Source organism: Lolium rigidum, chromosome 6, assembly GCF_022539505.1.
Source record: "Lolium rigidum isolate FL_2022 chromosome 6, APGP_CSIRO_Lrig_0.1, whole genome shotgun sequence".
NCBI lineage: Eukaryota > Viridiplantae > Streptophyta > Magnoliopsida > Poales > Poaceae > Lolium > Lolium rigidum.
In genome coordinates this window covers 342,257,987-342,271,916 of record NC_061513.1, presented here as the reverse complement: position 1 = coordinate 342,271,916, position 13,930 = coordinate 342,257,987, and the positions used below count along the sequence as shown (strand labels likewise).

General features: G+C 42.6%; 1 protein-coding gene across 1 annotated transcript; it reads right to left on the bottom strand.

Moving 5' to 3' along the window:
- Window positions 1–2,730: 2,730 nt before the first annotated feature.
- On the bottom strand, window positions 2,731–3,282 carry LOC124661559. Its single transcript, XM_047199420.1, has 3 exons — window positions 3,196–3,282; window positions 2,938–3,078; window positions 2,731–2,793 (listed from the first exon to the last, which is right to left on the bottom strand). Exons 1-3 carry the CDS (start codon window positions 3,280–3,282, stop codon window positions 2,731–2,733), a joined length of 291 nt encoding a protein of 96 aa, XP_047055376.1.
- Between the last annotated feature and the right edge of the window lie 10,648 nt (window positions 3,283–13,930).

The window sequence follows — 13,930 nt, the reverse complement described above, 5'->3', positions numbered from 1 at the left end:
ATTTTTCCTCCCCTACTATTATCCCTTCATCCTACTCTGTTTGGAAAATATTTTTCCGCCTGTGCTTCTGGCAACAAGATGAAAGTATTTTTTATTATTTGCCCCCTGGAACGTGCTTCATTTTTGCTCGCTGTGCCTATTTTCAACGCTTAGTCTTTGCGAAGCTGAAGCACCTTTTCATTGACCTGTCGCATAGCTTCCTTCTCTGAAGCATTAAAATGCAATATTTCCGCTTTTCTATCAGGCTTATGAAGTTCCAGAAATCGTTCTTTTTTATATAAATGACACTCTTGTTGTGAGCCCACCCTTACGGACATGGCGAGTATTATTCTTCCAAATATCTAGTGGTGAGTTTCCATAATTTATTTTATTTCATACGTCTTTTATCATTGCCACGAAGCCCTCTTGCCTCAACCATGACAATTCGAATAAATATATGATTTATTTTCAAGATGCGCTTGCCCCCGGATCAAGCAATAGAGGTGTATGATCCAATCCTAAACGGGACAAAACCCTCATACTAACTAATGGGAACTTTTGTTCCCACTGAACACTCGCGAGTATTCAGTCTAACTTTTCATGCGCTAGGGTATCTCTGCGATTAGTCCATGTAAACTGTCTTCCTGAAAGAGCTATTTCTCTCGGTTCAAGACTCTCAATATTAGCATGAAAATAAAAAGGTCATCGATCATTAAAATTGTTGTTATTTTTTCCTTCCTGCCTCCTATTGATATTGAAGTCGCTCCCAACTAGCATTTGTAAACAATTATCTTCACATATGTGAACAAGCTTAGAAAGAAGCTGAACCTTTTGTGCTTCCTGAGACGCACCATGAACAACTACCATATTCCACTCAAAGCCGTCTGACTTGTTTTGAAGATGAAATCTAACTCATCTATCCCTAATAGTAACATAATTGTTGAGCAGTTAAACCTTACGAACATACCCCCAATCTACCAATAGGAGGGAAACAATGGCAAACATAATTCTGCCCACCTGACAAATTATTTAAAAATCGTGTGGAGAAACTTTTTCTTCCTGTCTCTATGATAGAAAATAAATCAAGTTTATATTCTCGGGAAATAATTTTGTACTTACACGCATGAATGTGGGTGTTTCCGTCACCGTCCATTTATTTATCGAGTTTCGTGAGTACACAATCGACTCTCTTATATTCTCTTATCTTCTCATGTACAAAAGAATGTTTCGCTGTTTCCTTAAAACCCTTACTATTCGAGAAACTTCCTTTCATTTTGTAATTTATTTTTCTTATTTTTCCTACCACTTTTATGAACAACAAATTGTTCCTTCGGTTTTTTCTTGATTGCGCGAGGAATCTATATCTTAGAGATAGTTACGTCTTATGACTCTTGGAACCTGGCTTAAAGCCGTAACCTGGGTTAGAACTAAACTAATTTCTTCATCAACTTGTTTACTAGTACTCTCTTCTTTCTTATTAAGCATAGTTAATGTTCCATCAAGAGAAAGTTTTTTATTACAATGGATGAAGAAATGGCGATTTAATCATTTCAATGGAGAACGAAAATTTCGTGGTGGTGTATTTGTAGCATCCTTGTTTCTCGTTACATAATGTAGATAAATAGTTGGACTAGTGCATTATATTAATTCCCAAAAATTTGTAGACATTTCAATAACTTGTGAGCATGCAATCAATCATTACAATTTCACTCACATTTAGCCATGATCTAATTCGTAGCAGCAGCTACCTATTGCAACGATAGTGGTGTTGTTGTAACACTTGTGCCTGTTGCCCAAAACTCCATTGTAGCAAAATCCCCTACCCCTATCATTTTTCCCATTTCTATGTTTTTGTTATCCCCATTGCTGCATTCCAAGGCGGTTCTACATGTGCACCGTCTGCGACACTTGTCAAGGAGTGACACATAATAAGAGATTTTATTGAGTGTGCATGCACCAACGCGTACCTACACTTCTCTAGACATGAAAACTTACATCAAAAAGCACACTCACACACGCACACAAAAATTAGTACATTTATTTGTGCTATCATTTCCGATTTGAAGGACATGTTTATTCATCTTGGAGACTCACGAGTGCTAATTAGGAATCATATCATGATTAGCAGTTCGAGAGGCCGAGTTCACTCATCAAAGCCTTCTCGTCCTCCTCTCTCGAAGACTTGTCTTGTAGTTTTAACAAGTCAATCCAAGACATTAAACCACTCGCGTTAGGCATCCAAAGCATGCATCTACCCATGCATACATAATGCATATAGAAACGACACCCAAAAGTCATACACACACTGCTATGCTGTTTGACACAGAAAGACAAGTACACATAGTTATAAAAATATATACGCACAGCTAGCTTTTGGACTAATCCTTTAATTCCATCATAACCACCATTACATTGCAGTTTCAATCTTCAAAGTCATCCTCTGAATATCGGCAGACCCTAGCTAGTAAGATGAAGAACTTCATATAATATCCGGCCAATGATAGGTACTAGCACGTACGTAGTTTATAGCAGCTAATTAAGCTTGAGCTTGACATTAGAGTCCGCAAAAGCCATGAGAGATCACACATACAGACACACACGGACCGATACACTTACGCCGCAAAAGTAGTTGACTATAGTAGCAACTGATCAACTCCTTTGGCTTAGTAAACTAAGCTTCTCTAGCTACATAGCTATAGGTGATGCCAAAGCATCGGTACAAGCATCTCCCTCTCTCTATCATCTGGTTGATCAGGCAAGCTCCTGGTTCTTCTCCACCACCCTCACCTCCTTTGCGGACCTCAGCACGGTCGCCTGCATCAACAATTAATATCGATCGAGCATGTCATCTATCAGGGTGTAGGAGAAGATTCACACACATATATATGCATCGGTCAGTGGTGACCATTTAGAATGGCTACACATCCATACGTGAGGCGAGGCCCGGCGGTGACCTACCTGAGCGTCGGTGATCTCGACGGCGAACCCATCGACGATGGCGAGCGAGGACTTCTTGCAGTAGGTGTCCGGCGGGAGGAGCTTGGCGAGCAGCTTATCGTGCTTCTGGCTCAGGTACGCGTCCAGCGTTGCCGATCCCTGCTTCGACCTGCACCCAACAAAGAACAAACCATCAATCAAAACCACATTATTATTGATTATAAAAGTGCTAGCTACTGCCTACACAGATCGATGATCAGTGATATCAATGTCTTGTACATATACAGACCGATCGGCTCTTAGGCGCTCGTAGACGGGGTCCAAGTTCATGAACACGAAGTACACCTCCTGCTGCGGCTTCGCCATTGCTCTTGCACAGGAAAGCTTCCTAGTACTAGTACTAAGGTTGTCAGTGTGCGACTAGTGAGAGGAAGTGAGCAAGTGCTTGGTTGGTTCCATATCATTGCGATTGGCCGCTATTTATAGCCGGGGCGAGAAGAGAGATGGCTCGGAGCTAGCGTGCACCTGCAAGCTTTCCTACTGTACCCAGATTAGCCTAGATCTAGAGTGATTAGTCAAATTAGCGAAAGCGCGACGCAACTAACAAACATGCAGCCAACTATGTATAGGCTTGAACTTGGTCAAGGGAATCTCACACCTATAATATGCACAGTCACATGCCTGCGTACGTCAGAGTCAGACCACTAATTATTCAACTCTTATTACTTGTCCATGTGACCATGTAGCTAGCTAGCCTACTGGTACTGTATGGTACGCCATATATGGAGCATGCAAAAACATGGTGAAAAATGATGAATTTGACCTCTTAACAGAAATGAATCTGTTTTGAAAAAATATCACAATCTGACCTTTTGCATGCTAAAAAAACCGGTTCATTATTTTGCATTGAAGTTTTAGAAAATGGTCAAATTGGTCCATTTTCACAAAAGCATGTGGTTTGCAGTTGCTGCAGAAGACATATGTACATCTATGCATGGTTCATTATTCAACTCTTGCTTGTCCGTGTAGCTAGCTTGCTGGTAGTACTATGTATGGTACGCCATATATATGGAGCTAGTTAAAACAAGCGAAAAATGATCAATTGACTCTTTTCTTAACTTAACACAAATGAATATGTTTTTTTTTTCACAATCTGACCTTTTTCATGACGTCAGTTCCCATGGCACCGTGATTACATTGCACAACGTCATAAAGTAGGGCGCTATGGTGTACCTACGGCATCATGCAAAACCACGGCATCATGCAATGTAGCGATGGGTAGGGCGTCATGCTAAAGGGGTTAGTTGGTGTTCATTATTTTGCGTTGAAGTTTTAGAAAATGGTCAAATTGGTCCATTTTCACAGAAGCATGTGGGTTTGCAGTTGCTGCAGAAGATATATGTATATCTATGCATGGCTCATGAGCGCAATATCCAATAGAATGTTTTTGATGGTTCGGCCGGAGGGGGCACGGCCTGGATATGCAGACATGCGTGCAGATGCAGTGGATATGTGCGTATGGAATCTTGCACAGGGCTGGTAGAGGTCAAGGACTCGAGATCGCTGCACTGCACCTGAACCCTGAGGCTCGGACTCAGAGATGGCGCTGTTGGCTGGGGACTGGCCAGATTGTACGCATGCATGTTGGTGCTGGCCAGAAATTCAGAACCAGATTCAGATGGGATGTGAGCAGTTTGCAGACTCGCAGTACGCACGGTCGCATATGCATGCAGTGATGCAGAGCTCGCTACTGGCCGCTGCACCTGAATGCATGGCCAGAACGAGAGGCCCCGGACGGATCGGATCCGGCGCAAGGACGGCACTGGCCGGCGAGGATCTCGGCAGCTAGCTGGCTGCTAGCATGCCATGCCATTTATGCACATTTTTGGTATGTACCTTGTACTTCTTCTACCTCGCCTCGTCGCATGCATAGATCATAGATGTTTCATCTCTAGTGAGGATCTTCTTACCTACATGTGCATGCCCTTGTTGTCATTGGGTTGTTGTCAGAGAAATGTATTTCTACCATGCATGCTATCTACAGGTGTGCACTGTTTCTGTCAGTTTCATTGCGTTTTAATTTGTCTAGTTTTCCAGCCGTCTATACAGAATCATCACGGTACGAATCTTGGAGTAATAAATCAACGGCGGAAACATGCACCCTAGCTAGAAAAATCACTTGTTGTTTTCATGCACTAGAACATATTTTTAGTTTAGGGCAGTCAATCCCGCCGTCTGATTAGATGGAATAGAATGTTACTTATGGAGTTTTATGCATAGCAGAAAGTGGCCGGCCGGCCGGAGTCGGATACAAAGGGAGAAAACCTAGGTAGTTACCGCCGCTGTGATTCCTGGATCCTGCGTGTGGGCATAAGCTCGCTGCGCAATCTCCTCCCAGAACATGTGAGCAACCACATCTTCCTTAGCACTAGAGCATATGGCTAGCAAGGCATGCATGTATCATTTATATGCATCATGACATAGCCCTGCTTGTTGTGTAGAGATGATCAATCTCTTCTTTTGATCGATATATGTGCATTATCAAGCTAGCTAGCTAGATTGTCTGGTAGCTGCCTCCTGTACATATTATATACATATTCTTTCTCGCGCTGCATCAGTTGAGAGTGAAGCACAATCAGTTTAGTATTGGTGACATGACCCTTGAAAGAGCGAGGAGAAATGATATCTGATACTGACGTCCAAATTGGAAACCATCGATCGGGCGAACGGCAGAACTGTTACCCAAAGGCCTCATCATTCACTCGCTCGATGTTTTGGCTTTCAAGTACCAGAGGTACTCGGGCTATAGCTAGTTTACGACAAGTAATGGCTGCCGGCCCCGGGGATTGATGAAGGGGCTCGCCGGATCAAATGTTGGACACCTACCGTCGATCCTGCGAAAGGTCGTCGGAGCTGTGGGGGACTGGTTTCCCACCGGGGCATCACATGCTCGCTACGCTACCTACTTCCCATATGGCTGGCCACTTACCACGACCTCTACTTCGATATATGTGATCCAACTTTAGGGTCATTTCCGGGGTCCCATGCGGCGCCAAGAGGAAGACTTTGGAGCGCCTATTTCTTTGTCGTTCCGTGGGCAACAAATTCTGTCGCCATGCATGCAGGTATAGGCATGCAGGTGTACGGCCTCAGGCCCAAAGCTTCGCATGGAGGCACGTGCATGTTTGTGCCAACCTAGTGTAGATTGCAACCTCCCTTTGAAATTGTGGACGATTTTCAAAGTTACTTACTCCCTCCGATTCATATCAGTTGCATTTTATATAGATGTATCTAGATATTTTTTAGCTCTAGATATATCCATACTAGTGTCAAGTAATATGAATCAGAGTCAAGTAATATGAATCAGAGGGAGTATTTACATTTGGCTTCTTTCCCCCTCGTCCATCTCGGATTATTGACCACTTCTTTTTGCAAGAGCTCGAGGTTCAAAGAAGCCTCACTCCTTCAAGTTCGAGAATTAGTGGGGCCAAGCTCCTGGGCTTCAAAGAGGTGGTCTTTTCATCGTGGGAAGAGCCCACCTCACACTTAGAGCCTTGTCATGCTCTCTTCCACAAGCTTATCGTCCTGGCAAGGCTGACAAGTGTCGGTCGGCTTGGGCCAGGCCGACCAAGCCCAGTAGGATTGGGCCAGGACGAGGCCTTAATATTTCTGAAATTTGTCAAAGACATATTATTTTCTAAATTAAAGAAAAAATATTACTTAATTTTTTATAAGCTTTCTAAAAGTACTTCTTAAAGAGACGACTGATTAGGAATTTAAGCAGATAAACGAGCAAAAATAAATATAGCAACAACAAATATGGACGTGGAAGAACAAACAGAGCAGATCCATAGCTTCACGTGATCGAGGAAACAGAGAGAGGAGCGAACACATCCATATGTTTCTTGGATTTCAAGTCGTTGCCATCAGCTCAATGTCTTCATTTACAGAGGCTATGCACGCATGTACCCTAGTAAACCAGCATCACCTGCTGACCCTCAAGCATCACACGCTTGTCGACTAAATTAACCTTATTCTCCGCTAATAGCATATCTTCGAGGTGATCTCAAAAATATCACAAGCATGCCGCGCTGCAAGTACACACGCTAGATGCTCGACGGTGACACCTAGCCATTTAAGAGATTCCAAATCTCCATGAGTAATAAGCGGGATCTTGTTGTCAGCACAACGCACTCTTGTTCGATGCTCAATCAAAATCAAACTCCAACTCAAAGTCTTAAGAATTGCTCGCAAGGAAAGTGTGAGAGAACGAGGGGAGTTTATAATAACAGATCTTGTAGATCTAGGAATTTAGTCCAAGGCGCTAACCTTACACACTGGGGGGCTAGGTACTATTTATAGCTGTTATTTTGAATTATATTCCAGTACCAATAAGTCCAACAATACAATCTTCAACGGAGGTTTGAGATGAGGAAATAGTAGAAAACATGCCTTTCGTCCGGTCCTTTAGTCCCGGCCATATCTTGGGCCGGACTAATGGTCCAGACATGTCGCCTCGAAACCGCCCCATAGTGCGGTAACCATTAGTCCCAGTTTTTAAGGGCCTCTAGTCCCGGATTTGGATACAAGCCGGGACTAAAAGCCCCTACGCCTGCTGGCACCCCCTTTAGTCCCGGCTGGTGACACGAGCCGAGACTAAAGTCAAAACGTTCGGTTTCCGCGTGGAAATCAATCGTCGTCGCCATTGCTGATCATCGTCGGAAGTTGCATTGGCACATGGAAATCGATCGTCGATCGATCGGAAGTTTCATGGCCGCCGGCGGCCAGCCACGGGAATTGATCACCCGGTGGCTGGCCTGTTCACCTCCCTCACCTATATATGCATCTTCACATCTCCTCCATTAGCCACATCTTCACATCCTCCATTAGCCATCTCTCCCAAAGAGCTCTCTCCCGCCCAGCCCCAAGGGAGCAACTCGCGCGCACCCTCTCTCTACCTCGATCTCAGGTGTACTACCTCACCGCCGAGGAGATGCACTTCCAGATCACGCTCACTCTCCGTGCATCAAGGGTGGAGAGGTGGATCCGCGTCATCAAGAGGGATTTCCTCGACGCCGCACCAATCAAGTGTGTGGGTGATGTCTACGTTCCCCCTCCTTTCCTGTAGACAGTGTTGGGCTTCCAAGAGCAGAGGTTTGTAGAACAGCAGCAAGTTTCCCTTAAGTGGATACCCAAGGTTTATCGAACTCAGGGAGGAAGAGGTCAAAGATATCCCTCTTATGCAACCCTGCAACCACAAAGCAAGAAGTCTCTTGTGTCCCCAACACACCTAATAGGTGCACTAGTTCGGCGAAGAGATAGTGAAATACAGGTGGTATGAATAAGTATGAGCAGTAGCAACGGTGCCGAGAAAAGTGCTTGGCGTGTAGTTGATGGTGGTGGTATTGCAGCAGTAGTAACGCGAGTAAAACAAGAAACAAGCGATAGTAATGTAGCAGTAGTAACACGAGCAGTAGTAACGCAGCAGTAGTAACGCAGTATTTAGGAACAAGGCCTAGGGATTACACTTTCACTAGTGGACACTCTCAACATTGATCACATAACGGAACGGATAAATGCATACTCTACACTTTTGTTGGATGATGAACACATTGCGTAGGATTACACGAACCCTCAATGCCGGAGTTAACAAGCTCCACAATAATGCTCATGTTTTAGTAACCTTTAGTGTAAGATAGATCAACGTGACTAAACCAAGTACTAGCATAGCATGCACACTCGTCACCTTCATGCATATGTAGGAGGAATAGATCACATCAATATTATCATAGCAATAGTTAACTTCATAATCTACAAGAGATCATAATCATAGCATAAACCAAGTACTAACACGGTGCACGCACTCGTCACCTTTGCACACATGCAGGAGGAATAAACTACTTTAATAACACATCACTAGAGTAGCACATAGATAAATTGTGATACAACATGCTGCAATCATAAAGAGATATAAATAAGCACCTCACTATGCCATTCAACAGTGAATAAGTATTCGTGAAATCTAGCCTAAGAGACCCACACGGTGCACACACTCGTCACCTTTACACACGTGGGACTAGGAGTCTCCGGAGATCACATAGGTAAAACTCACTTGACTAGCACAATGACATCTAGATTACAAGCATCATCATATGAATCTCAATCATGTAAGGCAGCTCATGAGATTATTGTATTGAAACACATAGGAGAGAGATGAACCACATAGCTACCGGTACAGCCCCGAGCCTCGATGGAGAACTACTCCCTCCTCATGGGAGCAGCAGCGGTGATGAAGATGGCGGTGGAGATGGCAGCGGTGGAGATGGCAGCGGTTTCGATGGAGAAGCCTTCCGGGGGCACTTCCCCGCTCCGGCAGGGTGCCGGAACAGAGACTCCTGTCCCCCAGATCTTGGCTTCGCGATGGCGGCGGCTCTGGAAGGTTTTCGTGGGTTTCGTCAATCGTTCTAGGGTTTTCTGATCCAGGGGCTTCTTATAGGCGAAGAGGCGGCGCAGGAAGGTCGAAGGGGGGCCCACACCCTAGGGGGGCGCGCCCCCCCTTGGCCGCGCCGGGGTATGGTTTGGTGGCCCTGCCTCCCTTCTCTGGCGGTTCTCGTGTGTTCTGGATGCTTCCGGGTAAAATAGGAACCTGGGCGTTGATTTCGTCCGATTCCGAGAATATTTCGTTACTAGGATTTCGAAACCAAAAACAGCAGAAAACGAGAACCGGCACTTCGGCATCTTGTTAATAGGTTAGTTCCGGAAAATGCACGAATATGACATAAAGTGTGCATAAAACATGTAGATAACATCAATAATGTGGCATGGAACACAAGAAATTATCGATACGTTGGAGACGTATCGGCATCCCCAAGCTTAGTTCCGCTCGTCCCGAGCAGGTAAAACGATAACAAAGATAATTTCTGGAGTGACATGCCATCATAATCTTGATCATACTATTTGTAAAGCATATGTAGTGAATGCAGCGATCAAAACAATGTGTATGACATGAGTAAACAAGTGAATCATAAAGCAAAGACTTTTCATGAATAGCACTTCAAGACAAGCATCAATAAGTCTTGCATAAGAGTTAACTCATAAAGCAATTATTCAAAGTAAAGACATTGAAGCAACACAATGGAAGATGAAGTTTCAGCGGTTGCTTTCAACTTATAACGTGTATATCTCATGGATATTGTCAACATAGAGTAATATAATAAGTGCAATAAGCAAGTATGTAGGAATCAATGCACAGTTCACACAAGTGTTTGCTTCTTGAGGTGGAGAGAAATAGGTGAACTGACTCAACATTGAAAGTAAAAGAATGGTCCTCATAGAGGAAAAGCATCGATTGCTATATTTGTGCTAGAGCTTTGATTTTGAAAACATGAAAAGAGCATAAAAATAAAGTTTTGAGAGGTGTATGTTGTTGTCAACGAATGGTAGCGGGTACTCTAACCCCCTTGCCAGACAAACCTTCAAAGAGCGGCTCCCATTTTATTTTATTTTTGGGTGGCACTCCTTCCAACCTTTCTTTCACAAACCATGGCTAACCGAATCCTCGGGTGCCCGCCAACAATCTCATACCATGAAGGAGTGCCTTTTTATTTTAGTTTTATTATGATGACACTCCTCCCAACCTTTGCTTACACAAGCCATGGCTAACCGAATCCTTCGGGTGCCGTCCAACAATCACATACCATGGAGGAGTGTCTATTTTTGTTAATTAATTTGGGACCGGGAATCCCATTGCCAGCTCTTTTTGCAAAATTATTGGATAAGCGGATGAAGCCACTAGTCCATTGGTGAAAGTTGCCCAACAAGATTGAAAGATAAACACCACATACTTCCTCATGAGCTATAAAACATTGACACAAATCAGAGGTGATAAATTTTGAATTGTTTAAAGGTAGCACTCAAGCAATTTACTTTGGAATGGCAGGAAATACCATGTAGTAGGTAGGTATGGTGGACACAAATGGCATAGTGGTTGGCTCAAGTATTTTGGATGCATGAGAAGTATTCCCTCTCGATACAAGGTTTAGGCTAGCAAGGCTTATTTGAAACAAACACAAGTATGAACTAGTACAGCAAAACTCACATAAAGGACATATTACAAGCATTATAAGACTATACATCGTCTTCCTTGTCGTTCAAACACCTTACTAGAAATTATCTAGACCTTAGAGAGACCAATTATGCAAACCAAATTTTAGCATGCTCTATGTATTTCTTCATTAATAGGTGCAAAGTATATGATGCAAGAGCTTAAACATGAGCACAACAATTGCCAAGTATCACATTACCCAAGACATTATAGCAATTACTACATGTATCATTTCCCAATTCCAACCATATAACAATTTAACGAAGAGGAAACTTCGCCATGAATATTATGAGCTAAGAACACATGTGTTCATATGAACCAGCGGAGCGTGTCTCTCTCCCACACAAGCATGATGTAATCCAATTTATTCAAACAAAAACAAAAACAAAAGCACACAGACGCTCCAAGAAAAAGCACATAAGATGTGGCCGAATAAAAATATAGTTTCAGGGGAGGAACCTGATAATTTGTCGATGAAGAAGGGGATGCCTTGGGCATCCCCAAGCTTAGACGCTTGAGTCTTCTTGATATATGCAGGGATGAACCACCGGGGCATCCCCAAGCTTAGACTTTTCACTCTTCTTGATCGTAGTATATCATCCTCCTCTCTTGACCCTTGAAAACTTCCTCCACACCAAACTCGAAACAACTCATTAGAGGGTTAGTGGACAATAAAAATTAACATGTTCAGAGGTGACACAATCATTCTTAACACTTCTGGACATTGCATAAAGCTACTGGACATTAATGGATCAAACAAATTCATCCAACATAGCAAAAGAGGCAATGCGAAATAAAAGGCAGAATCTGTCAAAACAGAACAGTCCGTAAAGATGGATTTTATTAGGCCACCAGACTTGCTCAAATGAAAATGCTCAAATTGAATGAAAGTTGCGTACATATCTGAGGATCACTCACGTAAATTGGCATAATTTTCTGAGTTACCTACAGAGAATTTTGCCCAGATTCGTGACAGCAAAGAAATCTGTTTCTGCGCAGTAATCCAAATCTAGTACTTACTTTACTATCAAAGACTTTACTTGGCACAACAAAACACAAAACTAAGATAAGGAGAGGTTGCTACAGTAGTAAACAACTTCCAAGACATAAATATAAAACAAAGTACTGTAGCAAAATAACACATGGGTTATCTCCCAAGAAGTTCTTTCTTTTTAGCCATTAAGATGGGCTCAGCAGTTTTAACGATGCACTCGCAAGAAATAGTATTTGAAGCAAAAGAGAGCATCAAGAGGCAAATTTGAAACAAATTTAAGTCTAACATGCTTCCTATGCATAGGAATCTTGTAAATAAACAAGTTCATGAGGAGCAAAGTAACAAGCATAGGAAGATAAAACAAGTGTAGCATCAAAAATTTCAGCACATAGAGAGGTGTTTTAGTAACATGAAAATTTCCACAACCATATTTTCCCCTCTCATAATAACTTTCAGTAGAAACATGAGCAAACTCAACAATATAACTATCAAATGAAACATTCTTATTATGAGTCTCATGCACAAAATTATTACTACTCCCAACATAAGCATAATCAGTTTTATTAGTTGTAGTGGGAGCAAATTCAACAAAGTAGCTATCATTATTATTCTCATCAAGTGTAGGAGGCATATTGTAATCATAATCAAATTCACTCTCCATAGTAGGTGGCACCAAAAGACCACTATCATTATAATCATCATAAATAGGAGGCAAAGTATCATCAAAGAAAATTTTCTCCTCAATGCTTGGGGGACTAAAAATATCATGAAAACCAGCTTCCCCAAGCTTAGAACTTTCTATATCATTATCAACAATGGTGTTCAAAGCGTTCATACTAATATTACTACCAGCATGCAAATAAGATTTCATAGGTTTTTTAATTTTCGCATCAAACAATCCATGTTTTAAATCAGGAAATAGAATAAGAAGCTCACTCTTGTACATTATGCCAAACTAGTGTAAACAAGAAACAACAAGATGCAATTGCAGGATCTAAAGGAAATAGCTTTGAGCACACACACAACGGCGCAAGAAAAATACTTTACCTGAGACCGTAGTATGAGAGCCTTTTTACCTTTCCTCCCCGACAACGGCGCCAGAAAAGTGCTTGATGTCTACGTTCCCCCTCCTTTCCTGTAGACAGTGTTGGGCCTCCAAGAGCAGAGGTTTGTAGAACAGCGGCAAGTTTCCCTTAAGTGGATACCCAAGGTTTATCGAACTCAGGGAGGAAGAGGTCAAAGATATCCCTCTCATGCAACCCTGCAACCACAAAGCAAGAAGTCTCTTGTGTCCCCAACACACCTAATAGGTGCACTAGTTCGGCGAAGAGATAGTGAAATACAGGTGGTATGAATAAGTATGAGCAGTAGCAACGGTGCCGAGAAAAGTGCTTGGCGTGTAGTTGATGGTGGTGGTATTGCAGCAGTAGTAACGCGAGTAAAACGAGTAAACAAGCGATAGTAATGTAGCAGTAGTAACACGGCGGTAGTAACGCAGTATTTAGGAACAAGGCCTAGGGATTACACTTTCACTAGTGGACACTCTCAACATTGATCACATAACAGAACGGATAAATGCATACTCTACACTTTTGTTGGATGATGAACACATTGCGTAGGATTACACGAACCCTCAATGCCGGAGTTAACAAGCTCCACAATAATGCTCATGTTTTAGTAACCTTTAGTGTAAGATAGATCAACGAGACTAAACCAAGTACTAGCATAGCATGCACACTGTCACCTTCATGCATATGTAGGAGGAATAGATCACATCAATATTATCATAGCAATAGTTAACTTCATAATCTACAAGAGATCATAATCATAGCATAAACCAAGTACTAACACGGTGCACGCACTCGTCACCTTTGCACACATGCAGGAGGAATAAACTACTTTAATAACACATCACT

Coding starts and splice junctions, on each gene's coding strand:
- LOC124661559 (XM_047199420.1), bottom strand. CDS start 3,282: ATGGCGAAGCCGCAGCAGGAGGTGTACTTCGTGTTCATGAACTTGGAC. Junction 3,079..3,195: donor GAGCCGATCGGTCTGTATAT/GTACAAGACATT, acceptor TGCAGGTCGAAG/CAGGGATCGGCAACGCTGGA. Junction 2,794..2,937: donor TCGAGATCACCGACGCTCAG/GTAGGTCACCGC, acceptor TTGTTGATGCAG/GCGACCGTGCTGAGGTCCGC.